Below are 26,889 nucleotides of genomic sequence, written 5' to 3' on the forward strand. Positions count from 1 at the left end.
GAAACTTATTCTTTGTTATTACTCTTTAAAGCCTTTCTCAAAACACTTCATCCTGTATTCCTTCCTTATGATTATCTAACTTACTACTTTAAATTCCCTCAGTTCCTTTCACCGTAGAGGTTTATACTGTCTTAAGTTGTAACTGTAATGTTTTGTTTTAATGTGATTCATCTTCCTACCCAAATCTCATCCTATAGGGCAGGGACTTTACTTTTTATGTATTTCCTTATGTTCTACAGAGACTTTGTTGTAATGAATTGTGTTTATTATTGCTGTTGGCATATAAATTTTAACTTTTAACTTAAAAGTTAAACTTTAATGTAAGCAAAATGAAAATACTGATAGCAAAATAATGTTAACAGTTTTCTAACAAAAGAAGCTATTTGTATTCATAGTCACTTTTTATATTAACATTTTCCATTTTTGTATATTCTGGGCTTTCGTTTAAGGTTCTTCTATTACTGCATTAGCCACATCCGTGTTTCCTGGCCCACCCCAGCGCCAGCTTCATCATGCACTCAGACCTCATGGGAAGGGGGGGCGTTCCTCGGTCAGTGGGGTCGTGGCCACTGTGTTTGGAGCAACAGGGTACCTGGGCCGATATGTTGTCAACCATCTTGGTAAGTAAAGTTCCCGGAGTTTAGTGTACTCCGGTGCCATTTATTAGGGTTACCTAATGAGAAGCCATGACCTATGTTTCTTTTCATTTTAACAGTGTTCCAAATAACTCATATCTTGCATTTATGTAATTTTGGTCTACTGTGAGCATTGTGAGAGCATCCATACTTCCTCATACTTCCTATATAGGATGTTTAAATAAGAATTGAGGACTCTGAAGAGTTATGGCGTCTCTGACACAGCAAAATACCAAACAACTGTCATATATTGCATTTATATTATGTTAACATTGATCCTTGTCTCAATCCATTCTCTTTTAGGACGTATGGGGTCACAAGTGATCATACCCTACCGGTGTGATACATATGACACCATGCATCTTCGTCCTATGGGTGACCTGGGCCAGATTATCTTTCTGGTAAGAGCCTGTATTACTGATTATTGGAGTGGACAAATGTAAATCACTAAGATCACTTTTAGGAGAGAGAGGCAGTAAATAAAGCAGCAGTTTCATTCCACAGTTGAAAACTCTAGTCTGGCAGTTGGCAAACTTTTTCTGGAAAGGTCCAGATAGTAAATATTTTAGGCTTTGTGGGTTATAGGGTCTTTGTCATGATTACTCAGCTCTGCCCTTGTAGCCCAAAAGCAACCATAGACAAAATGTAAAAGAATGGAAGTGGCTGTGCTCCAATAAAACTTTATTGACAAAGTTAAACTGTAGACTAGATTTGTGTGTGGGTCATAGTTTGCCAGCCCTGCTATAGACCTGTGCTGTCCAATATGCTAATCACTAGCCACATGTAGCTGCTGAGCACTTGAAATGTGGCCACGCTGATTTGCGATGTACTGTTCAGTGTAAAATACACACCAGATTTCAAAGACTTAGTATGAAGAAAATAATATTCAATATGTCATTAATATTTGTTAATATTCATTACATATATATTTTTTAATTTTAATTTTTTATTGTTATTCAGTTACAGTTGTGTGCCCTTTCTCCCCATCCCTCCACCCCACCCTGGCTGACCCCCCTCCCTCCCCCACCTCCACCCTCCCCCTTGATTTGGTCCATGTGTCCTTTATAGTAGTTCCTGTAATCCCCTCTCCTCACTGTCACCTCCCCACTCCCCCCTGACCATTGTTAGATTGTTCTTAACTTCAATGTCTCTGGTTATATTTTGTTTGCTTTTTCCTTCTATTGATTATGTTCCAGTTAAAGGTGAGATCATATGGTATTTGTCCCTCACCGCCTGGCTTATTTCACTTAGCATAATGCTCTCCGGTCCCATCCATGCTGTTGCAAAGGGTATAAGCTCCTTCTTTCTCTCTGCTGCGTAGAATTCCATTGTGTAAATGTACCATAGTTTTTGGATCCACTCGTTTGCTGATGGGCACTTAGTTTGCTTCCAGTACTTGGCTATTGTAAATAGTGCTGCTATGAACATTGGGGTGCACAGGTTCTTTTGGATTGGTGTTTCAGGGTTCTTAGGCTATAATCCCAGCAGCGGAATTGCTGGGTCAAAGGGCAGTTCCATTTTTAGTTTTCTGAGGAAAGTCCATACTGTTTTCCACAGTGGCCTCACCAGTCTGCATTCCCACCAACAGTGTACTAGGGTTCCCTTTTCTCCGCATCCTCTCCAACAGTTGATTGTGGATTTGTTTATGTTGGCCACTCTGACTGGTGTGAGATGGTACCTCATTGTGGTTTTAATTTGCATCTCCCTGATGGCTAGTGATGCTGAGCATCTTTTCATATGTCTCTGGGCCCTCTGTATGTCTTCCTTGGAGAAGTGTCTGTTCAAGTCTTTTGCCCATTTTTTAATTGGGTGGTTTGTCTTCCTGGAGTGGAGTCCTGTGAGTTCTTTATATATTTTGGAGATCAGGCCCTTGTCTGAGGTATCATTAGCAAATATGTTTTCCCATACTGTTGGTTCTCTTTGCATTTTAATGCTGTTTCTTTAGCCATGCAGAAGCTTTTTATTTTAATGAGGTCCCATTTGTTTATTCTTTCCTTTATGTCCCTTGACCTAGGGGACTTATTGGTGAAATATTGCTGCATGGAATATTTGAGGTTAAGAGTTTCAGCCAAGATGGAGGTGTATGTAGACACACTGCGCCTCCTCGCACAACCAAAAGAAGGACAACAACAATTTAAAAAGAAAAAACACCCAGAACTGACAGAAAATCAAACTATGGAAGTCCGACAATGAAGGATGTAAAGAAGAAACATTCATCCAGACTGGTAGGAGGGGTGGAGACGGGCAGTAGGGGTGGAGAGGACTCGTGGCAAGGTGGCTACTGGTGGACCCAGCGAGGTGGCGGATTGTGGAACTGGGCAGGCATTGCGGCATCTAGCAGACCCCGACGTCCCACATTCGCGCATGGATAAACTGGGAGGAATGGCGGGGGAGCGAAGCACACCACACAACCCAGGGCTCCAGCATGGGGAAATAAAGCCTCAAACCTCTGATTGAAAACACCTGTGGGGGTTGAGGCAGCAGCGAGAGAAACTCCCAGCCTCATAGGAGAGTTCGTTGGAGAGACCCACAGGGACCTAGAGTGTGCACAAGCCCACCCACTCAGTAATCAGCACCAGAGGGGCCTAGTTTGATTGTGGGTAGCAGAGGGAGTGACTTAAATCCGGTAAACAGTGGAGCAAGCGCCATTGCTCCTTCTTGGCCCCTCCCCCACAGAGCATCACAGCACAGCAACCAGTGTTACCCCACTCTGGTGAACACCTAAGGCTCCGCCCCTTTACGTAACAGGCACACCAAGACAAAAAAAAGGGCCCAAATGAAAGAACAGATCAAAGCTCCAGAAAAAATACAACTAAGCAACGAAGAGATAGCCAACCTATCAGATGCACAGTTCAGAACACTGGTAATTAGGATGCTCACAGAATTGGTTGAATTTGGTCGAAAACTAGATGAAAAAATGAAGGCTATGCTAAGAGAGACAAAGGAAAACGTACAGGGAACCAATAGTGATGGGAAGGAAACTGGAACTCAAATCAACAGTGTGGACCAGAAGGAAGAAACAAACATCCAACCAGAAAAGAATGAAGAAACAAGAATTCGGAAAAATGAGGAGAGGCTTGGGAACCTCTGGGACAACTTTAAACGTTCCAACATCTGAATCATAGGGGTGCCAGAAGAAGAAGAGGAAGAGGAAGAGGAAGAAATTGAAAACTTATTTGAAAAAATAATGAAGGAGAACTTCCCCAATCTGGCAAAGGAAATAGACCTCCAGGAGGTCCAGGAAGCTCAGAGACTCCCAAAGAAGTTGGACCCAAGAAGGAACACACCAAGGCACATCATAATTACATTACCCAAGATGAAAGAGAAGGAGAGAATCTTAAAAGCAGCAAGAGAAAAGGAGACAGTTACCTACAAAGGAGTTCCCATAAGACTGTCATCTGATTTCTCAAAAGAGACCTTCCAGGCAAGAAGGGGCAGGAAAGAAGTATTTGAAGTCATGGAAGACAAGGACCTACATCCAAGATTACTGTATCCAGCGAAGCTATCATTTAGAATGGAAGGGAAGATAAAGTGCTTCTCAGATAAGGTCAAGTTAAGGGAGTTCATCATCACCAAGCCCTTATTATATGAAATGTTAAAGGGATTTATCTAAGAAAAAGAAGATAAAAAATATGAACAGTAAAAATGACACCAAACTCACAGTTATTAACAACCACACCTAAAACAAAAACAAAAGCAAACTAAGCAAAGAACTAGAACAGGAACAGAACCACAGAAATGAAGATCACAAGGAGCGTTATCAACAGGGGAGTGGGAGGGGGAGATGGGGGGGAAGGTACAGAGAATAAGCATAAATGGTAGGTAGAAAATAGGGGGAGGTTAAGAATAGTATAGGAAATGTAGAAGCCAAAGAATTTATATGTACGACCTATGGACATGAACTATAGGGGGGAAATGTGGGAGGGAGGGGGTGGGCACGATGGAGTGGAGTGAAGGGGGGGAAATGAGACAACTGTAATAGCATAATCAATAAATATATTTTAAAAAAAAAAGAATACCTGAGGTTTTCCTGCCTATATTCTCCTCTTAGACTTTTATGGTGTTGTGACTTATATTTTAAGTCCTTTACCCATCATGAATTTATTTTGGTGTATGGTGTAAGTTGGTGGTCTAGTTTCATTTTTTTGCATGTAGTTGTCTAGATCTCCCAACACCATTTATCAAAGAAGGTATTTTTACTCCATTGTATGCTTCTGCCCCCTTTGTCGAATATTAATTGACCATAGAGACTTGGGATTATTTCTTTGTTCTCTATTCTGTTCCATTGATCTGTGTGTCTGTTCTTATGCCAGTACCAGACTGTTTTGATTACAGTGGCCTTGTAATATAGTTTGATGTCAGGTATTGTTATCCCTCCTACTTTGTTCTTCTTTCTCAAAATTGGTGCAGCTATCTGGGGTTGTTTATGGGTCCATATAAATTTTTGAAATGTTTGCTCTATATCTGTGAAATATGTCATTGGTATTTAATAGGGATTGCATTGAATCTATAAATCGCTTTGGGTAGTATGGACATTTTAATGATGTTAATTCTTCCAATCCATGAACATGGTATATATTTCCATTTATTTGTATCTTCCTTAATTTCTTTCTTCAGTGCTGTGAGTTTTCTGAGTACAGATGTTTTACCTCTTTGGTTAGGTTTATTCCTAGATACTTTTTTTTTCTTGTTACTATATCAAGTGGCATTTATTTCCTGATTTGTTTCTGATATTTCATTGTTGGTGTACAAAAATGCCTTTGATTACTGAATGATGACTTTGTATCCCACTGTTTTGCCAAATTCACTTATTAGGTCAAGTAGTTTTTTGGTGGAATCTATAGGATTTTCAGTGTACACTGACATGTCATCTGCAAATGATGACTTTTGTTTCCTCCTTTCCAATTTGGATGCCTTTTATTTCTTTTTCTTGTCTGATCACTGTGTCTAGGAATTCCAATACTATGTTGAAGAGAAGTGGTGAAAGGGGACATCCTTTTCTTGCTCCTGAATTTGGTGGGAAAGCTTTTAGTTTTTGCCCATTGACTATGATGTTGGCTGTAGATCTCTCATATATGGCCTTTATTATGTTGATGTATGCTTCCTCTACTCCCACTTTGCTGAGTGTTTTTATCGTGAATGGGTACTTAACCTTATGAAATGCTTTCTCTGCATCTATTGATATGATCATGTGACTTTTGTCTTTCCTTTTGTTTCTGGTATGCATTACGTTTTTTTGATTTGCGAATATTGTACCATCCTTGCATCCCTGGGATGAATCCCAGTTGATCATGGTATATGATCTTTTTAATGTATTGCTCCATGAGGTTTGCCATATTTTGTTAAGGATTTTAGCATCTCTGTTCATCAGCAATATTGGCCTGTAGTTTTCTTTGTTGCGTCTTCATTCGGTTTTGGGATTAGGTTTTGGGATGGCTGGCTTCATAAAGAGAGTTTGGGAGTCTTCCCTCTTCTTGGATTTTTTGCAGTAGTCTGTGAAGGATAGGGGTTAACTCTTCTTTAAATGTTTTCTAAAATTCTCCTGTGAAACCATCTGGTCCAGGGCTTTTGTGTGCCAGGAGTTTTTTAATTGTTGCTTTGATTTCATCTGCTTTTACCTGCCCATTCAGGCTTTCAACATCTTCAGTTAGTTTTGGAAGATTACATTTTTTCTAGAAATATGTCCATTTTACCTAGGTTTTCAAATTTCTTTGCATATAGTTCTTCACAGTAATTTCTTACAATCCTTTGTATTTCTGTGGTATCTATTGTAATCTCTCGTCTATCATTCTGATATTGTTTATATGGTTCCTCTCTTTTTCTTGATGTGTGTGCTTAAAGACTTGTCAATTTTGTGAATCTTTTCAAGGAACTAACTCCTGGATTTATTGATCCTCAGAATTGTTCTTTTAGTCTCTACGTCATTTAATTCTGCTCTGATCTTGGTTATTTCCTTCTTTCTACTTGCTCTGGGCTGTCTTTGTTGTTGTTCCTCTAGTTCTTGTAGATTTAGGGTTAGGTTGTTTATTTGAAATGTTATCTTTTTTAGGTAGATCTGCATTGCTATGAACTTCCCTCTAAGGACTGCCTTTGCTCTGTCTAATAAGTTTTGGACAGTTGTGAGTTCATTTTCTTTTGTTTCCAGAAACTTTTTCATTTCTTCCCTAATCTCGTTCTTGACCCATTCATTGTTTAATAGCATGCTATTCAATCTCCATGAATTTGAGTGTTTTTGAGTTTTTTCCTTGAGGTTGGTTTCTAGTTTTAGGCCCTCGTGGTCTGAGAGGATTCTTGATGTGATTTCAATTTTCTTGAATTTGTTGAGGCTTGTTTTGTGTCCTATCATGTGGTCTATCTTTAAAAATGTTCCACGTGCATTTGACAAGAATGTGTATTTTGCTTCACTGGGATGAAAGGTTCTATATATATCAGTTAAATCCATTTGATCTAGGGCATGGTTCAATGTTGCAATATCCTTGTTGATGTTTTGTTTGCAATATCTATCCATTTTTGACAGTGGGGTGTTAAAATCCCCTGGTATAAGTGTCTATATCTTTCTTGAAGTTCTCTGAGATTTTCCTTATACATTTGGGTTTCTCCTATATTGGGTACATGTATGTTTATGTTTATATCTTCTTGATGGATTCTTCGCTTAAGTATTATGGACCTTCTCTCTGTCTTTTTATGTTCTTTGTTGTGAAATCTATTTTGTCTCATGTAAGTATTGCTACCCTGGCTTTTTTTTTTTTTTTTCTGTCCATTTGCATGGAATATTTTTTCCAACCCTTTACTTTCAGTCTGTGTAGGTCTTTTGTTCTGAGGTGGATCTTTTGTAGGAAGCATATATCCAGAGTCGTGTTTTCTTATCTATTTAACAACCCTATGTTTTGATTGGAACATTTAATCTATTTACATTTTAGATTACCCATAGGTACTTATTCATTGACATTTTTTTCCCTTTGTAGCTGTTTTCCTCTCTCTCTCTCACTCTTTTCTTCATCTTCTTAACGCATTCCCTTTAGCTTGTCTTGCAGTGCTGGCTTGGTGAAGGTGTATTCTTTTAGTCGTCTTTTGTCTTGGAAATTTCTTGGTTCTCCCTCCATTTTTTAATAACAGTCTTGCTGGGTAGAGTAGTCTTGGTTGCAGGCCTTTGCTTTTCTTTGCTGGGAATATTTCTTGCCATTCCCTTCTGGCTTGTAATGTTTGTGTTGAGAAATCAGCTGCTAGCCTTATGGAAGCTCCCTTGTAGTTACTATCTGTTTCTCCCTTGCTACCTTTAGGATTATCTCTTTGTCTTTAATATTTGGCATTTTAATTACGATGTGTCTTGGAGTAGGCCTGTTTGGGTTCATCTTGATTGGGACTCTCTATGCTTCCTGAACTTGCATGACTTTTCCCCTCATGAAGTTAGGGAGGTTTTCCGTCATTGTTTTTTCAAACAAGTTTTCTATCCCTGGCTCCTTTTCTTCTACTTCTCATATTCTTATGATGGGAATGTTGTTATGTCTCATGTTGTCCTGAAATTCACTTTAACTATCATACTTTTTGTGTCTTTTTTGTTTTGTTGCTCTACTTAAGTATTTCTTTCTACCTTGTCTTCCTGCTTGCTAATTTGGTCCTCTCCTTCATCCAGCCTGCTTGTAATTCCTTCTAGTGTATTTTTTATTTCAGATATTGTATTCTTCATTTCTCCCTGGTACTTGTTTATAGTTTCTATTACTTTTTTAATGCTGTTGTAGTTCCCACTCAGTTCCTTATCATTGTCACTGAATTCCTTGGGCATTCTTATAACCATTTTTTTGAATTCTGTGTCTGATAGATTGCTTGCCTCAATTTTATTTAAGCTCTTTTTCCTCCATTCCTTTTGACTGGGGGTTCTTTCTTTGTCTCCCTATTTTAGGTGACTCTTTTCATTTGTTTTTGTTTGTCTCAGGATGCTCTGCTTTGCCTGCCTGTCTTTGTTGCGTAAATTTCTGTGATAGGAGTTCTGTGGGATTCAGTGGTCCAGTCTCTTTCATCTCCTTATCTGGATGCCCTAAGGTTCCCCTTTATTCAGTTTGTGTGAGTTCTGTTGTTGTACCTGGGCTTTGCTTATTGGTGGTACATATGTTGGTGTATTTTCCCCTCCAGCTGGCTTACTGGTAGTCACAACTCTGGCTGCATCTTGTATGCTGTTGTACAGGTATTGGTTAACAAAGCAATATTACCAGAAATCCAAACCCAGGAAAGAAAAAAACCCAAAAGACAAAAAAACCCCTACCACATCAGCAATATCAACAGCAATTGAGGAAAGATTAATAAAGTTGGAGAGAGATTAAGGATATTATAAAACAGGAAAAAGGGAATATGATATGACTAAAAGAGGGAAAAATGATTGTGAATCATTTTTCACAAAGGGAAGAGGGAGGAGAAATAATAAGAGTAGGGAATCAAAATGAGGTAAAGAATGGGAGAGAACAAAATTTAAAATGTACATAAAATATGGAATGGTGACGGCAAAAATGGAGTAAGAAATGGGAAGAGTATACCATGAGGTTTGAAGTAAAATTAAAATGGTATTGAACCAACAGGAACAAAATTGCAGAAAATCACAGCAGTATCAATAGCAACACAGCTGAGTGATGAGAGTTAGGAGTAGATCCCAATCTAAGAAAGGGGAAAAAAAACTAAAATAAAATTCCTAATTCAACTGATCAAGGGCGAGGGAAGGCACAACGGAGGGAGACGGGGAGAGTATCCTGTGGAATTTAAAGTACAAACAAATAGTGAACGAATAGGAGTTCCATTAGAGAAGAACAGCAATAACCATGATATCCTCACTCAACTAGCCACAATTTATAGAGGTGGAAAGGATATAAGACTATTACAAGAGTGGGGGGAAAGAATGTGAGCTGACTTAAGGGAGAAAGAATGATTTTGCAAGGATAGGAAGAGGAGAAATAGTAAGAGTAAGGAATAGGAACATGGCGTAGCATGGGAGAAGATAAACTTTGTAACAACAATGAGAAAGGTCAGGAAGATGACAAAATGGAGTAAGACCAGGGAAGGGTGCTATGTAAGAGTTGAAATAACAGTAACATGAAAAAATATATATAATCTGAATAAAAAATAAAAGACCAAGAGTGGTGAGTTAGGTGGAATATGATTGAAGCGAGAGAAGAACTATTAAAAGGCTATATGAAAGAAAAGAGAACAACGAAAAAGAAAAGGAAAAAGAAAAGGAAAAAAACACGCAAGTTCTAAGGAAGAGTGAGGTGAAATTTGGCTCAGCTGTTGGTGTTCACCTTCTGACTTCTTTCTGGATAGCCTCTGGGTTTTTGTCAGCTCAAGGTCCCAACGTGGGTCATCCAGCTTCTGGCAATACTGCCTGTGTCTCCTTCCCTTGCAGAGGGAGCTTCTGTTGTAATCCAGAGGATGAGGCTTCTGCATCTCCCCTGGGAGGCACCGTTTAGTCTTCTGGGAAAATTGTGGGTGCATTCCCCCTGCCCCTACACCTCCCATCTTAGTCTGTCCCAGTTTATTACCAGTAATGTATAGTTTCTGATTAAATAGCTGTCTGTTTCATGGTGGGGGGAGGCAATCTGTGTAAAAGTGTCAGCCCTCTCCTGCTTGATGTAGCTCTGTGTTGGAGCCGAGGCTGAGTGGGGCCCTGAATCTCCCTTACTGCACACTTTCTGAACTTCCTGCTTTTAGGGCCTCAGTGAAATAGGGCCTTAGGACCCAGTGTACTTTGTCTCCCTGTGGGGAATTCAAAATGGGGTCTCTTAGACCTTCCTTTTCCTGTCTTCCTCTTGCGGAAATGCCCCCTGCAGGTTGTTAAGGCTGCCCAGCAGTTTTGGAGATCTTCCCTGCTCCTGTAGGAGGTGGGGATTGGGCTCAATTTCTCCTTCCCCGAGGTTCTGCCAAGGAAGGGGGCCCAGTCTGGCCTCAATCTCAGGTGCACAGTTCCCAGCCTGCTGTCCCGCTGTCCATGCTGTGGCCTGCAGTCTCTACTATGCGCTGCTGCACTGGTCTGGGGCCAAGAAACCACCTCGCTTTGCACTCCTTTAATTAATCTGCTTGGGTGTACAGTGTGGAAGCAAACTGCATCCACAATCCTCCCTCCTTGGCAGCGCAGTTGTGCATGCAGGGATCCTGCCCAGCACACCTCAGCTCCCCTTTTTAAAAACGTCTCTCTGGGTGCTCCCACTGCAGTGCACGGCTTTCCACACACTCCACCTTTCCAATAAGTCAAGAGTCTATCTCAGTCATGGCCAGTTGTGGCCCTCTGTGGCCCAGGTGCAGACAGCACTTCTCTCACTCTCTGGCACTATCCCAGTCGGCCTCCCCCTAGGGTGTGCTGCTAGCTGTGTGTGTGTGTGTAGCCTGCTTCTCCCTGATGACTTTGCATATTCAAATTGCTCCCAGCAGGGTCTGGGGATTCCCAACCCTGGGAGGGGAGGAAGCTACTATGCTACCATCTCTGACCAGGATCTCCACATATGCTGGTGATGCAGCAGCCACAGTTGCTGATGCCACACTGGGGACTTTCCCAGTCCACCTATAAAACCTTCTTACTATCCATTTTAAAGTGTCCTCTGTACTCTTCGGCTTCCAAACTTCATATCAGCCAAGAGTCTGTTGAGTGTTAACTTTGTTTTTCATAAGATCAGCTAAGTGTCTGAGTTGGGTGCAAGAGCAAGTGGTCTCGGCTCCCACCTATTTCACCTCCATCTTCTCCCTTCTCTTTGCTGATTTTTCTGTTTCTTTCTTTTTTTAAATGAGTGTGTCACTGTGCTGCAGATTTTATGTATATTTTACATAATCTTCATGATAACCCCAAGTCTTGGGCTGTAATTTCAAAATTTACATGGAGGCTAGAGAGATCATTTGTACACAGTTAGTAAATGGCAAACTGGAATTTGCATTCCTGTCTGACTCCAAAGCTGTTATTCCATATTGTCTCCTGCACTCTGCTCTCTATCCTAACTAGTTTTTCTAAGTAGTTTTTCCTCCTGAGGGCTTCATCTTTTTGTTTTTGAATCTGATTTCTGTAGACCTTTTACTCTTTTCTACATTACACAGGTATTTGACCCTATGAAGTTTTTATTATCTTTCATTAAAATGCTTTAAAAATCATCTCATTTTACCATAGAATACTTTGTAATCCCAGTATACCTTTTTCTGGGATTATTTAATTCCCAGTAACTATTTTGGACAAGAATCATCAATTTTACTGAAGTCCTCTATGGTGCTCAGAAGTATAGTCCTATGCCAAAATCTGCCATTGGCTAAGCCCAGAGTTTTAGGCAGGTCACTTCTCTTTGACTGTTGTTTTCATTTCTTTAAAGTAGAAATGACTAGATCCGAGATTGTAAAGAGAAAAGAGTTTAAAAGAAATATTAAGATTGTTATGAATGCTCCTAATTTATTGTTAGCCTTTAAGAGACACTCCTTATCTTCAGTCTGTAACTGGTTGCCACTGAAAAGAAAAAATCAGTTTACTTCCCAGATGATCCTTGGTTCTTTGGTTATATTTCAGGAGGGGGATTTGATTACTGGATTTCTCTACAGACTTGTGACAGTTAGATGACAAAAATTGATGTGCCCTATTAAAAATGAATAGTATTCTCTTACTAGTTCCACCATTCAAATAAAGAAAGAAAGTAGACTTTCAACTGTTTGTCTCTAAAAGAGTCAGAGAATCAGCAGGGGATTTGGGACCTCAGAATCATTTCTGTTTTAATAAATGGGACCTGTATGAAATGGCACCGTATTGTGACTATAACAGATGGCCCATTTTGAAGTTTGCCAAGGAGTGAGGGTAGGGGTGGGGGTGAGAGCAGGGCCCTACAGAAATGTTAAGTGCTAGGGTGCACCCCTTAGGCTTTCCTCTGATTGACTGTTGCTGTTACAGGAATGGAATGGGAGAGACAAAGATTCCATCCGAAGAGCAGTGGAGCACAGCAATGTGGTCATCAATCTTGTTGGGCGAGACTGGGAAACCAAGTAAGCCTTTGACTCATTTTTTTCTTTGTGAATGCTGTGGGGGGGCCCCGCCCACAGAGCCCCGCCCATCACAGATGAGAATAATTCTACTAAGATGTGATCTACTTGGGGAGGAAAGGTGGCCAATCTCTCAAAGGAGAAGGGCCATCAGCCTGTTCCTCAATGGGCTTTTATTGGGTTTAATTTGCTTAGGAATACAGGGCGTAAAGCTCATCAATCATTGTCAGGCAGTAATGATCAAACAATAGATAACATTCAAAGAACTATGAGGGCTTCTTCTGAGTCAGGGTCAGATAGCTAAAGGCCCATGAAACTTTGGAGAAATAAACTCATTTTATGCTTGGACCCTTATTTAAATTGAGGGCATTCTTTGCAAAACAGGTTTCACAGGATTTTATGCATTCTTTCTTAGGCCTCATGGCCCTGGGAAACCACCCATTCCAGCACAGGGCCACACCTGCCTCCAGCATTGGTTTGGGCTTAAGTGAGGCGGGGGATGCGGAGGGGATGCGGGCAGCCAAGAGATTAGGAGACTTTGTACAGATAGAATGAGGACTCAGGCTATGTCAAAGCCGAGGGGTGACGGTCCATCACCCCCTTTTTCTGTAGTCCCCCAAGTCCTTCCCTGTTGGCCCCATTGCGATCGTGCCTGTCTTAGGTTGTTCCTCCCTTGAGGAATCTTACCCATCATTGACTAACCAGTCATCCTCCTGAGGCACAGCAGGGTGAAGTAAGGGGGGCAGAGGTGGCGCCCCTGCCAGGAGGATAAGCTTTGTCTCCTTAGTGGCCATGGAGGGTTACAGCTTCTGAAATCAGGCAGGGCGGTTCCCAACAGTATGCTATCTTAGGGTTCAGTAGATGTTTATTGGGCACTGTCTATATGTCAGGTATTATAGTGGTGACATTTTAAATTAGTCCCATCAATAAGCATTTACACACCAACCATTTGCATACCCAGTGACCCCCTCACCCTTAGGGGATTTAGTTGCATAAGTTTGGTGTAAGTAAGCAGTATGATGTGCGGCCCATAAAAAGTCCATATGGACTTTGTCAGTGTGGTTGGTATCAACTGGACAGGATGACCGGTATTGGCCCTGTGCTTGGATCGGTCTAGCTGGGATGTGGTTAGGTAGGAGAATTTTGCCTATTCCACTGTCAGCAAGATGAACGTTGGTTTTTGTGGTGTGACGGTGTTCTAGATCTGTTTTTCACATTGTTTATAGAAGAAAGCGTGAGTACTGTTTTGAACACTTCTTTTTAGTTATTGTGCGAGTTGTTTATGAACAGGTGTTTAAAACCTGTAGTTCCACAACACTTTGTCCACAACTGTCTTTAAAATTTATTAAAGTTTGACTTAGACTTATTTGTAGATGTCTGCCTCATCAAATGTTCTTAAGTTCTTTGACGACTTGGAGAGTCTTAGTCAACTTTATATCCACCATAATGACTAACAGTGTAACACAGAGTAGGCATTTAGTCAACGTTACTGGATTAAATGACTTTTCAGTTTCTTTTTACCCCCTGAGGGAAACAAAGGCCTAGGGTAAGAAGAGATTTCCCGGCCCCAGCACTTCCCTCAGCACTGCCCAAGCAGTACAGCCAGATGTTTTTCAAGGGCCTCAGCCTTAGAGTTCTCCGAGGACGCCGAATATTGTGCATGCTGATTTGTAGCTTTAGTAAACCTTGGATTATATACAGTAATAACAGTGAGCAGTAAAATAGAAGTCATTAATTTTGATTTGGGGTCAAATTACTGCTGTTTTACAGTTTAGCTATTATGAATTCCAGCAGTAGTATAAATATCAGCTTACCATAGAAAGCTTTGAAATCCTGAGTTAGGTGCTCTTAGCTGATAACCCTTTTTTTCTTCCAGAAACTTTGATTTTGAGGACATTTTTGTGAAGATTCCCCAAACAATTGCTCAGGTGTCTAAGGACGCTGGAGTTGAAAGATTTATTCACATTTCACATCTGAATGCTGATATTAAAAGCTCTTCTAAGTATTTAAGAAATAAGGTAAGTAACAGGTTGATCTGGAAAGTGATTTACAGAGTTGGAGTTTTCTGGCCCCTTTGAAGCATGATTTAGGTGATAAGCATTTTTTATTGACATACCCAGGACTAAAAGGGATTTTTAATTTTTCATACCAGAATTAGATTTGTGTGTGTGAGAGAAGTGTTTGTGCACGCACATGTGTGTGTGCATTGTGTTCTGACTTTTTGGTTGAATGCCTTCTCTTTGCAGGGAGCTGTGCTAAGAGGCTTCAGAGATGGATAGACCATGTTATTACTTGCCCTCAAATGCATTTTCCTGGGGCATAATAGGATTACATAGTGAATACATCATAAATGGTAGAGTATGATTCCTGCCCCTAAGATTCCTGCCCCTGCCCCTGTGTCATCTACCAGTGTTAAAGGATGACCTTTTTTTCTGAAACCCCTTATATAGTTGTGGATTCATGCCACTTCTGAAGGGGTGATGTGAGGGCTGAGAATGACCACAGAGTTCCTTGATAGTGGCTTTAGCTTTTTGACCCACTGCATTTTTTTATTGAACAAATTGTTTATGAAGCACCTACTGTATGCTACATTGCATTAGGCACTGGGGATATAGGAGTGAATAAAACAGACGTGGTCTTAGCCCATATCTAGTTGGCAGTCCATTAAGGAAAATACTTCCTGAGGTACCAGGTATTACGAAATAGCAAACTGCTATAGGAGCCTATAATGGGGGAGAGAGGGCATTTACTAGGAGCATTTAATTACTAGCATCAGAAAATCCAGAGTAAACTGGCTTAAACAAAAGGGAATTTATAGGGCCACTTATCTGAGAAATCGAGCAGTAGGGAACCTTAGCCACATTGGTGCCAAGGTTCATCAGGGCTTCAGTTTTGTTTCTCTGCAATTTTTTTTTTTTTTTTGGTGTAAGCTTTGTTTTCACACACACACAGAACTGCCTGATAGCACATGTAGTCCTTACTTACATTTTCATACTACACTGGAGAGAGAGAGTATACACTGTGCCTGTCTCTGCCCTGGCATTCACAGAATCATCTGAATTCATGATTGTTTGGAAGGGATGGGGCACGGGGGAGTCAGTGGTGAGAAAGAGGGAAGAGTCAAAGATGTCTAGCCCTTTGGCTTAAACCACTGAGTGGTCGGTAGTCCTGTTGAATATGAGAAACACTGAGAATGACAAGGCTTTAGGGTAGTGGTTCCTGGCTTATCTGCACATTAGAATCACTGAGGGAGCTTTGAAAAATTCTGATGCCCAAGCTGTAATGAGACCAATTCAAATAGAATCTCTGGGAATAGAACTTGGGCATCAGTATTTTTTAACTCTTCGTAGGTAATTTCATTGTGCAGCAAAGATTGAGCGGTACAATTTATGGAGAAGGGAAGAGGATGATTCAGTTTTGGACTTGGGTTGCATTTCAGATGTGTGTCAATCATCCAGTCAATGGGGGTGAGTAGGCATTATGATCCTGCAGCTTAGAAGAGAGGTCTGTCTGGTTGGGAGTATAAATTAAGGAGCCACCAGTATTTGTTGTTAGTTGAAGCAATGGGAGGGGATAAGATGGTCTAGTGTGGAAGCATGGATTGAGAAGAGAGCTTTGGACTGGGCCCAGAGGAATGCCAGTGATTAGTGGTCTGGTAGATAAGGACTGTCAAACCAAACGAAAAGACTGAGAGTGAACACGATCAGGTAGGAGGGAAACCCAGAGAGTATAAGGTTATGAAAGCCAAGGGAAGACAGTGTTGCAAGGAGGGAGTAGTTACTTATGAGTGCCGTTGAGAAGCCACGTAAGTGAGAACTCTGAAGTCACCTTGGATCTACAGACATGGAGGTCATCGGTGATCTTAACGTAGAATCATTTGAGTGCAAGTGGCGGAGCAGAATCTAGACTTCAGGTGAGTGAGAACCGAGAAAACGCTGCAGGAACCGAGGCAGCGTTTTCAAGAGGTTTGGTAAAAGGATGGAGTTAGAGATGGATGCAGGAAACTGGAGAGTCAGGTGGAGTTGGAGAATTATTTTTCTTTTAAGGTAGAAGGTTTTTGTTTAAAAGACATTGTTTCAGTGCTGTTGGGAAAGTTCTGATAAAGACAGTGAGACTGAAGATACAGGCGAGAGTAAATGAGGCAAGTTCCTGAGAAAGTTAAAGGAGGTGAGTTTCGAAGCACTGGAGGTGGCACTCCTCCTCTCTAGTGGTAAGAAAGAAGGAGGAAATGTTGGCTCATGCACCTGAGTTTGTAGATTTAGTGGTGAGAACTTGAGATGATTTTTTTCTGCTGCTATATCTTCTCTTTGCATTAGCTAGTAATGTCATTTAGTGGAAGGAAGAGGAAAATAAGATAGAAATTAGAATAAAATAGAATAGAATAGAAAAGAAAAGGATTGAAATTGTCATGTGGGAGAGTAAAGTAATTACAAGAAAACACTATTGCGGGAAATGTTAAAGGCCCAGTTAAAATGGTGACATGAATTTATAGTCATGTGCCACTTAGGGGTTAGGTTCTAAGAAATGTGTCGTGGTGCCATTTTGTCATACGAACATCGTAGAGGCACTTACACAAATGTAGATGTTACAGCCCAGTGCATACCTAGGCTGTGTGGTACAGCCTACTGCTCCCAGGCTACAAGCCTGTACAGCATGTTATTGTACAAAACAACACAAGATTAAATCAAGAACAAGCAAAACTATACGTAGATAGAGTAGATGCTAAAATAACAGTAAAATGTATAGTATAGTAAATATATAAACAAATAACATAGTTGTTTCTCATCATTATAGACTGTACATGATTGTATATACAATTCTTTTATATCATTGGCAGTGCAGTGGGTTTGTGTACACCAGCATCACAAACATGTGAGGAATGTGTAGCACTATGATGTGTAGATGGCTGACACATCACTAGGCTTTAGAGTTTTTCAACTTCATCATAATCTTATGGGCCCACTTTAGTGCATATGGTCTGTTGTTGACCAAAGTGTTATGTACGCATCATTGTATATTGGTACCAGTTTGTGATGCTCATTTACTAAGTTTCCTCCAGCTCTGAAGGCAGCAGGAGTACATGGCTCAAAGGAGGGTAGTGGGGTTCTTCCAGGATTGCGATTTTGCCTGGTGAGTGGAATAAAAGACAAAGGGACAAGGTAGTTTACATTATTGGTAAGAAGTGACTGAGAAGTTGGACCATGGAATCTAATCTGTGACAAGGCAATTTGGAGGGGTTCATAGAGAGAAAAGCAGAACCAGTGACTAGGGTTCCTGGGAAGGTTGAGAGATTATCAGGAGCGGATAAGCAGAGCACAAGCAGGCTGGGAATATAGGAGATTGTTATCTGAGACTTCATTCAGTGTTTCGGAGGAAGGGCCCTTTCACTGGTTGATGTGGTCTGTGTCCTGACTGAGTCAGAATTCAGGAGTGGACTGAAGAGATGGTCACTGAAGTTGAGAAGCTCAGGAAACTGAGAGATCCAAGTCTACTTGGACATCGATGTCACCCACAATGTTAGTGTAGATAGAAAGGAAGTTGGGGTGGAAGGGAAAGTTGATGTCTGCATTGAACAAGAGGCCTTGTCTAGGAGATGAGTAGATGGTAACAACCGAGGGCAGGAAGATCAAGGACCTTGCCCTGGCCTCCCCTGGGTAGGCGTGCACTGCTGTGGGTTCCATCATGGTTGCCACACCACGCTCTCCTTTCTCTGGCAGTCTCCTAGGTTGTCGACACAAATCAGAGACCCTGTAATTACAAGGAAAAATGGCGGCTAGAAAAAATCTACTCTGATTTTTCTCCTTCTGTGTAAGCTTCCCTGCAACAAATAGAAGAAACCCAACAAGATCTATAAGAGACAGGGTAAAATTTATGTGTGATTTAAAAGAAAAATTCTGTGTAATTGAGATTTATGAATAAATAGTACGGTTACCTTAATCTCGAGGAACATATGACCTTTAAAATACAAATAGTGTCCCAATAATGAAAAGAATGGAAGATTTTTTACTCATCTCAGAACTTTCTTTTGTTTGTTTGTTCATTTAGGCTGTTGGGGAGAAAGAAGTGAGAGATGCGTTTCCAGAAGCCATCATCATAAAGCCATCAGACATCTTTGGACGAGAAGATAGATTCCTCAATTATTTTGCACGTTCGTATTCTTTCTTGGTTGAAGTTAAGCATGAACTAACAGTGTTCTCTGACTTGAGAGACTGAGGTTATACTTCTCTCCCAGTTGCTATTTTCTCCCCCAAGGTCATGTTTGCCTAGTCAACATGGTCCTTCTCAGGATCTTCATTACTGTACATCAAAAGAAGCATCTTAGATTCATGGAAAGAGCATGTATTTAGAAGTCAGAGACCTGAGTTTAAATTTTGGCTGTGGAACTAACTAGCTCTGTGATTTTGGCAAGTCTCTGAGTGGCAGCTTCCTCATCTTAAAATGGGGATAACAATGTCTACCTCAAGAGGCTGTGTTAATTAGATGAAGTAGTCTGTGTTAGTCCCATGTCAGCTGGCACAAAGTTAATGCCTAAATGGTGCTTTCATTTGTACTGTTCATATGAAGCCCGTGCCTTACTGCTTTCTCTCCTTTAGTCTGATTGCCAAGTTTCTTGGGTATTGATTTTCAAAAACAAAGAGGTGGAATAGTGATACTACTCTTTGTCAGCCACATTTAATAGTTCTTCCTTGTTAATAGGAATTTCTATGGAACACGATTAGAGATCAATAAATATTAATCTGACCATTAATAAACTAGAAATACTTGACATGTAAACTGCTTTCATAGGCTAGATGTTTTATGTTTGCTCTGAGTGTTTTTATTTATTTGTTTGTTTGCTAATTAGACTTGTCTTGGCAGAGAAAATCAGTGTTCTTGACTAAGTAATGAGATTTTGAGACGTTAGGGTGAAAAAATTATTTCCCTGTACTTCTATGGGAGTGGGAGAGGAGAATACATTTTTTTAAAAAATTTTATTGTTATTCAATTACAGTTGTATGCCTTTTCTCCCCGTCCCTCCACCCCACCCCAGAGAATACATTTTTAAGTCTGTGATAAGAGCCTACCTATAGTTTATGATTCTACTGAATTACCAGTTACCTCTCAATTTATTCACTTATGTATTGGGAGAGGATTCAAACCTTCCATGTAGGAACTATTAGGAAGGTTAGTGAATTACTTTTTTTTATCAGAAACTTCCTGTTTCTCCTTTTGAGTGTTTGTGTTATTTTTGTGTCTCTTTCGCCCATGTGGGGTTTTTTTTGGAGATATGTTTTCTTACTGATTTATTTAGGCTCTTTAGCTATTAAGGATATATATATTTTCTTGTATTTGCTGCAACTTTTTGTTGACTTATTATTAATACTTAAATTTTTTATTTTAGACTTTATATTTTACAGCAGTTATAGGTTAGTAGAAAAATTGAATGGAAAAGTTAAAAAAAACTTTTTATTATTGTTGTACAAGTACAGTTGTCTCCATTTTGACCCCACCACAGCCCCCTGCCCCACCCATCCCTGCCTCCCACCCTTGAACCTAGCCCCTTTGGCTTTGTCTGTGTGTCCTTTATACATGCTCCTTGATGGATCTTCCTCTTATTTTCCCCCATTAACCCTCTCCCCCTTCCCTTTTGGTTACTGTCAGTTTGTTCTTTATTTCAATGTTTCTGGTTATATTTTGCTTGCTTGTTTATTTTGTTGGTTAGGTTCCACTTAAAGGTGAGATCATACGGTATTTGCCTTTCACCACCTGGCTTATTTCACTTAGCATCATACTCTCCACATCCATCCATGCTGTCACGAATGGTAGGAGCTCCTTCTTTCTTTCTGCTGCGTAGTATTCCATTGTGTAAATGTACCACCGTTTTTTGATCCACTCATTTACTGATGGGCACTTAGGCTGTTTCCAGCCTTGGCTATTGTAAATAGTGCTACTATGAACATTTGGGTGCATAGGTTCTTTTGAATTGGTGTTTCAGGGTTCTTAGGGTGCATACCACATTTTGTTTATCCATTAATCTGTCAATGGAAACTTGGGTTGCTTCTATGTTTTGACTACTGTGAATAATGCTGTTATGAACATGGGTGTACAGATGTGTCTTTGAGACCCTGCTTTCAATTCTTTGGCATGTATATCCACAAGTGGAATTGCTAGATCATGTGGTAGTTTCTATTTTTAATATTTGGGGAATTACCATAGTATTTTAAACTACCATACTATTTTAAATAGTGGCTGTAGCAGTTTACATTTCCACTAAGCACACAGGGTTCCAATTTTTCTGTCTTCTCATAAACACTTGTTATTTTCTATTTTTTTAATAGTAGAACCAGGTATTATTTCATGGTTTTGATTTGCATTTCCCTAGTGGTAAGTGATGTTGAGCATCTTTTCCTCTTCTTCTTGGCCACTTGTGTATCTTATTGGCAGAAATGCCTATTTACGTGCTTTACTCATTTTTAATTGGGTCTTTTTTTGTTATTGTTGAATTGTAAGAGCTCTTTATATATTATGATTAGTAACCCATTACTAAATATAGGATTTGCAAATATTTTCTTTTATTCCTTAGGTTGCCTTTTCACTCTGTTAATTATGTCCTTTGGTGCACAGAAGCTTTTGATTTTCATGTAGTCTGATTTATCTATTTTTACTTTTGTTGCCAATGTTTTTGTTGTCATATCCCAGAATTCATTGCTAAGTCCCATGTCATGAAGCTTTCCTTATGTTTTCATCTGAGAATTTTGTAGTTTTAGCTCTATGATTAAGTCATTGATCCATTTTGAGTTAATTTTTGTATATGAATCAAAGTAAGGGTCCAACTTGATTCTTTTGTATGTGGATATCCAGTTTTCCCAGCACTATTTGTTGAAGAGACTGTCATTTTCCTGTTGAATGGTCTTGGCACCTTGTCAAAAATTATTTGACCAGATATATACAAGGGCTATTTCTCTCTATTCCATTGGTTTATATGTCTGTCTGTATGCCACAGTTTTGATCACTGTACACTGTTTTGATTACTATAGTTTTGTAGTAAGTTTTAAATCAAGAAGTTTGAGACCCCCAACTTTGTTTTTTCTTTTTCAAGATAATTTTGGCTATTCATGGTTCTTTTAAGATTCCATATGAATTTGCCCTAGCTAGTGTATCTCAGTGGATTGAGAGCTGGCCTGGGAACCAAGGGGTCACTGGTTTGATTCCCCATCAGGGCACATTCCTAGGTTGCGAGCCAGGTCCCCAGTAGCGGGTGCATGAGAAGCAACCACACATCAATGTTTCTGTCCCTCTCTTTCTTTCTCCCTTCCCCTCTCTAAAAAATAAAATCTTTTAAAAAGAAGATTCCTTATGAATTTAAGATGGAGTTTTCTATATTTATGCAAAAACACCATTGAGATTTTGATAGGGATTGCATTAAATCTGTAGATTGCTTTGGGTACTGTTGACGTTTTAACAGTATTGTCTTCTAATCCATGAACAGAGAATATCTATCCATTCATTTGTGTCTTTAGATTTCTTTTGGCAATGTTTTGTAGTTTTCGGTGTGCAGATTTTTAGCCAACATGTTTAAGTTTGTTCCTAAGTATTTTATTCTTTTTGATGCTCTTATTAATAATTTATTTTAAATTTTCTTGAGAAGCCGTTTTTACCTTTACATTTATTCCACTTGGGATTCGATTTGCTTTATTTTATGGTGAGGTGTGAGCCATTTCTTTTTCTTTTTCCAAATAGTAGAATGATTGTCTCAGCACCATACATTAAATGTTATTTTCATTTTCTACATATTTGTGGTGCTACATTTGTCATATACTAAATTCCCATTTGTAGCAGTATCTTTTTCTGGGTTGTGTATATCATATCACTGACCTGTTGATTGCTGTTGTTCTTAAAATGAGGTGTAATTTCTTTTCGAGTCCAGTCTTGGGAGTGGCCATACCTTTAGCATTAAAGAGTAGAAGACAAGTGCCCAAGCCATTCGACCTTCCTCAGTGTCCTTAAATACAGGGTGGGGCACAGTCGGTTTACAGTTGTTCATATTGAGAATAATACAGTAATTAATAAATAATAATACAAGAATAAACTCTGTTTTGCATACTCACAACTGTAAACCTGTTTTTGTCCCACTCTATATTTGGCCTTTTTACTTTTATTATTTGTTGTTAAAAAAAATGCTGCTTGGTTTCCTCAGAGTCAGATATATTTATTTCATTATTTCTATTATGCAAAGTGATTATGCTAACCTGGAGGACCTGGAAGTTGGTGGATCTTACAGCAGTTCAGGCCATCTAAAAGTAGTTCTCTTTTTTCTGCCAGATATTCGCTGGTTTGGAGGTGTACCTCTTATATCCTTGGGCAAGAAGACAGTGAAACAACCAGTATATGTAAGTACTGTGGATGAAGGGGCTTTGAATTCAGATTCAGGTGCTTTGTTTTGTTGTTTTGCCCTAATCCTATAACTCTGTCATATTCTTCTTTGCCAATTTGCTATATCTGGTTGCCTCTCAGTTTACCTAAGAGTTACATGCATTCTCTGTGTTTTCACTTGTTCATTCATTTAAGGAAAATGTATTGAACCCTCAGTGTGCCAAACACACTGTTTGTGGCACTGGAGATTTAGAGGTATTAACTGTATAGACACAAATTGCTATCCTCAAGTTGGTCTCAGCCAGAGGCATGTCAGCAGAGCAGTTATCAGGCAGTGTGTTACATGCTGTGATGGGGAGAGGGGCTTACAGAGTTATGTCAGAGGGATACCTAACGCACCTAATCCAGACTGAGGATCAGGGCTTCTCAGAGGAAATGGCATCTCAGGTGAGACTTTATTTTGTTTTATTTATTAAAGATTTTATTTATTTATTTTTAGAGAGAGGAAAGGGAAGGAGAAAGAGGAGAGAAATACTGATGTGTAAGAGATACATCAGTTGCCTCTCGCATGCCCCCAGCTGGAGACTTGGCCTGCAACGCAGGCATGTGCCCTGACAGGGAATCAAACCTTTTGGTTACAGGCTGGCACTCAGCCCACTGAGCCACACCAGTCAGGGCCTAAGGTGAGACTTTAAAAATGAACAGAAAAGGCATACAACTGTAATTGAATAACAATAAAAGTTAAAAAAAAAGATTAACAGTAAGTCAATTGAAGAGGTTGGGGGGAAAGTGTCCTGTGCAGGGGGAACAGTATGTACAGGGACCCAGAGGTGAGAGAGCGTGTTGGATTCCCTATTGTGTTGAACTAGGGATTGACAGATTGGTGCTAATGACATTTTGGGCTGCATAATCCTTTGCTGTAGGGCAGGGGTGTCATACTCATTTTCACTGGGGGCCACATCAGCCTCGCAGTTGCCTTCAAAGGGCCAAATGTAATTTCAACTCCTTAACAGTTAAGGGGTAGTTATATTTATACAGTCCTGAAATTACTTTGGCCCTTTGAAAGCAACCATGAGGCTGATGTGGCCCCCAGTGAAAATGAATTTGACACCCCTGTTGTAGAGGCTACTGTAGAATTTTTAGCAGTATTTCTGCCTTCTAGCTACCAGATGGCAGTAGCATTCTCCCCACCTCCCAGTTGTGGCAACTAAAAATGTCTCTAGGCGTTTGCCAAATGTATCCTGGGCACCAAAATCACCCCCAGTTGAAAACCATGGGGTCTGCAACCATATAAAATTACTTTTGAATATCAAAGTGGTAGAATATAAACAAGTCCATGTGTTCTCTAATAGTTCGAGATTGCTTAGTAACAGAGGAAACTGTTACTAAGGGCAATAATGGGCAAAGGCAAATCAGAAAGGCCTTGATAGCCATATGAAGATAAACATGTTCTGGCTAGAAAAATATTTAAAAATTTCCAATGTGGAGATTATTAGAGCTCTTAAGAAGGGTGTTCTTTAAGAAGCTTTCTGAACACCCATGCTATTGTTTTAATTTTATCATGGTTTTGTGCGTGTGACTGACGTGGTCTGCTTTTCTTCCTTCCTCCCTCTCTTTCTCTCAACAATCACTTCAACACATGTTATAATTTCTTACAGGTGGTAGATGTAGCCAAAGGAATTCTTAATGCAATTAAGGAGCCAGATGCCAGAGGGAAAACTTTTGCTTTTGTTGGGTGAGTGGTTAAAGTTTGGCTTAAAAATTGTGTAACCTCTTAAAATAACATAATCATAACTTACAACAGTAATTTACAACTCACAAATAGACTCATTCATTGCATTTGTCTTTCTTCGACTATATTTATTCCAGAAACCTTACTCCTTTCGCCCTTAGGCCAGTGTGTTTCAAAGAGCTGTCCAAAGACCACCATTATCAGAATCTCCTGAATGCTTATATTAAGTCAGAATTTGAAGGAACCCAGGAATCTGCTTTAATAAATGTTTTTTCTATCGCAAAAGATGATTATATATACTTAGCCGATTATATATACTTAGTCTAGTACCCACCTTCCACCCCCCTGGATGGTTTTGTACTACTCCATTGAAGTTTTTACCATGTAAAAGAATGTAACTATAAATTCCCAAACACAAAACACTTTTAGGGAGTAAGTACAGTTGCAAAATGAAATTAATTTTGCTAGAGTGTCTGAAAGCCCCCAGAGGTGGGAAATGGTTGGACTAGGGTACAATCGCTAATGCTGTGCAAGACTAATCTTTTATTATATGCTCTCTGTTGAAATTTGCTGTCCAGAAAAATGGGACACAGTTAAACTGTGTGACTTACCTGAAATTGTTAAATTATGTCACAGCTAGGTTTAGGACCTTTCTACTGAATTAACTAAGACTAAAAATCTGAGACTCAACCTATGAAGTTCAAAAGTACCAAATCTACCTAATAATTGGCTTAGAACCCCATCATTCTGTGAAGGAAACTTGTGATAACTGATGTTTTGTGAAATGTGGGGATCTGATTCAATAATTAAGAGATAGATTAATTCCTAAGAAATATTTGCTTCTGCAAAATAAGACATTTTTTTCTCTAAACAGATATGTAGTATTTATTTCCAAGATAATGAATTCATACATTGTTGTGTTTCACTGTTGTTGTAAATTTAGTAAAAAAAATTTTTGCGTGTGCAAAAAAGACTATTATGTTTCCATGTCAAGTAACTGCTGTAAGACGTTTATCTCTCTTTGAGTTCCCAATTTGGTGCATTAGCATGCATACAATCAGTTACACCCTAGGAAAATCATTCACCAAAAAAATGTGTTTAGGACAGGTTCCATAAAACACAAGGCTCAAACAACATCAGGCTTTAGTCAAGAGGTACTTAGACCAGGATTCCAAAGAACAGATGAACAGAAGTGGCCTTATGAATTTTGCTTGCTTACTACTCAGTAACATTGGTTCTGGGATGAATTAGCCATTTTCTTTTCCAGTCACTTCAGTCTCTTCACGAGGCTCCAGTAAGTCATACTTGTTTGGTACAGTGATGGGTCAAGTAATGCTAGACATAGCAGTGCAGGCATTTTTCCTTGTGAAATTGTAAAAATGCATCTACACTTCTCTTTTTGCTTTTTCAGCTCCGGGGGAAAACTTTGCTTGTTTTCTTGATACTTTGATGCTAAGGCAGAGGCATAAGACCTTAATTTTGCTTCTAGTTTTTTCATGGTTACTAATTATATGATTTTGGTCCATTCTGTTTATCATTCACTTATTAAATACCTGTTGATACACAAACACATACATAAAACTAAGAACTAATGAACAAGTTCATGAATATTATAAGGTATAAAATCAACATGTAAAAATCAATTTCGAGGACTGTAAAAATCAATTTCTATATGTTAGAAAATGAACAACCTAAAATTTAAGAAAATAATTTTATTTACAATAGCTCAAAAGGAATAAAATACTTTAGGTAGAAATTTAACAAGAGAAGTAAAAGACTTGTACACTGAAAATTATAAAACATTGCTAAGAAAAATTAAGGAAGGCCTAAATAAATGGAAAGACATCTCATATTCATGGATTGGAAGAGTCAATATTGTTAAAATAGCAATTTTCCTAAAATTGATCTGTATTTTCAACTTAATTCTTTCAAAATTCCAGCAGGCTTTTTTTCTTTTTTACAGAAATTGACAAATTGATTCTAAATCTCTGTGGAAATGCTAAAGAAGAAACCATTTCCACAAGGAAGAATATAACATTGTAGCATTTAAGCTTCCCAATTTCAAAACTTACTGTAAAGCTACAATTATCAAGTGTTGTACTGGCAAAAAAAAATAGACACATAGGTCTATGAAAAGACTTGATAGTCCAGAAATAAAACTTTATGGACAGTTGATTTTTGCCA

The 26,889-nt window shown here is 39.3% G+C and overlaps 1 protein-coding gene across 1 annotated transcript in view; it reads left to right on the forward strand.

Annotated features, from left to right (window-relative positions):
• The window catches only part of NDUFA9 (NADH:ubiquinone oxidoreductase subunit A9), a 40,902-nt gene that overhangs the window by 1,902 nt on the left and 12,111 nt on the right, over positions 1 to 26,889 (forward strand). The window contains exons 2-8 of the mRNA XM_024569699.4: positions 450 to 620; positions 939 to 1,036; positions 12,532 to 12,623; positions 14,497 to 14,638; positions 18,666 to 18,768; positions 22,923 to 22,990; positions 24,632 to 24,708. Of these exons, the coding sequence (XP_024425467.1) occupies positions 450 to 620; positions 939 to 1,036; positions 12,532 to 12,623; positions 14,497 to 14,638; positions 18,666 to 18,768; positions 22,923 to 22,990; positions 24,632 to 24,708 (751 nt within the window). The remainder of the gene's footprint in view (positions 1 to 449; positions 621 to 938; positions 1,037 to 12,531; positions 12,624 to 14,496; positions 14,639 to 18,665; positions 18,769 to 22,922; positions 22,991 to 24,631; positions 24,709 to 26,889) is intronic.

This window comes from Desmodus rotundus, chromosome 3 (genome assembly GCF_022682495.2).
Source record: "Desmodus rotundus isolate HL8 chromosome 3, HLdesRot8A.1, whole genome shotgun sequence".
NCBI classification, from domain to species: domain Eukaryota; kingdom Metazoa; phylum Chordata; class Mammalia; order Chiroptera; family Phyllostomidae; genus Desmodus; species Desmodus rotundus.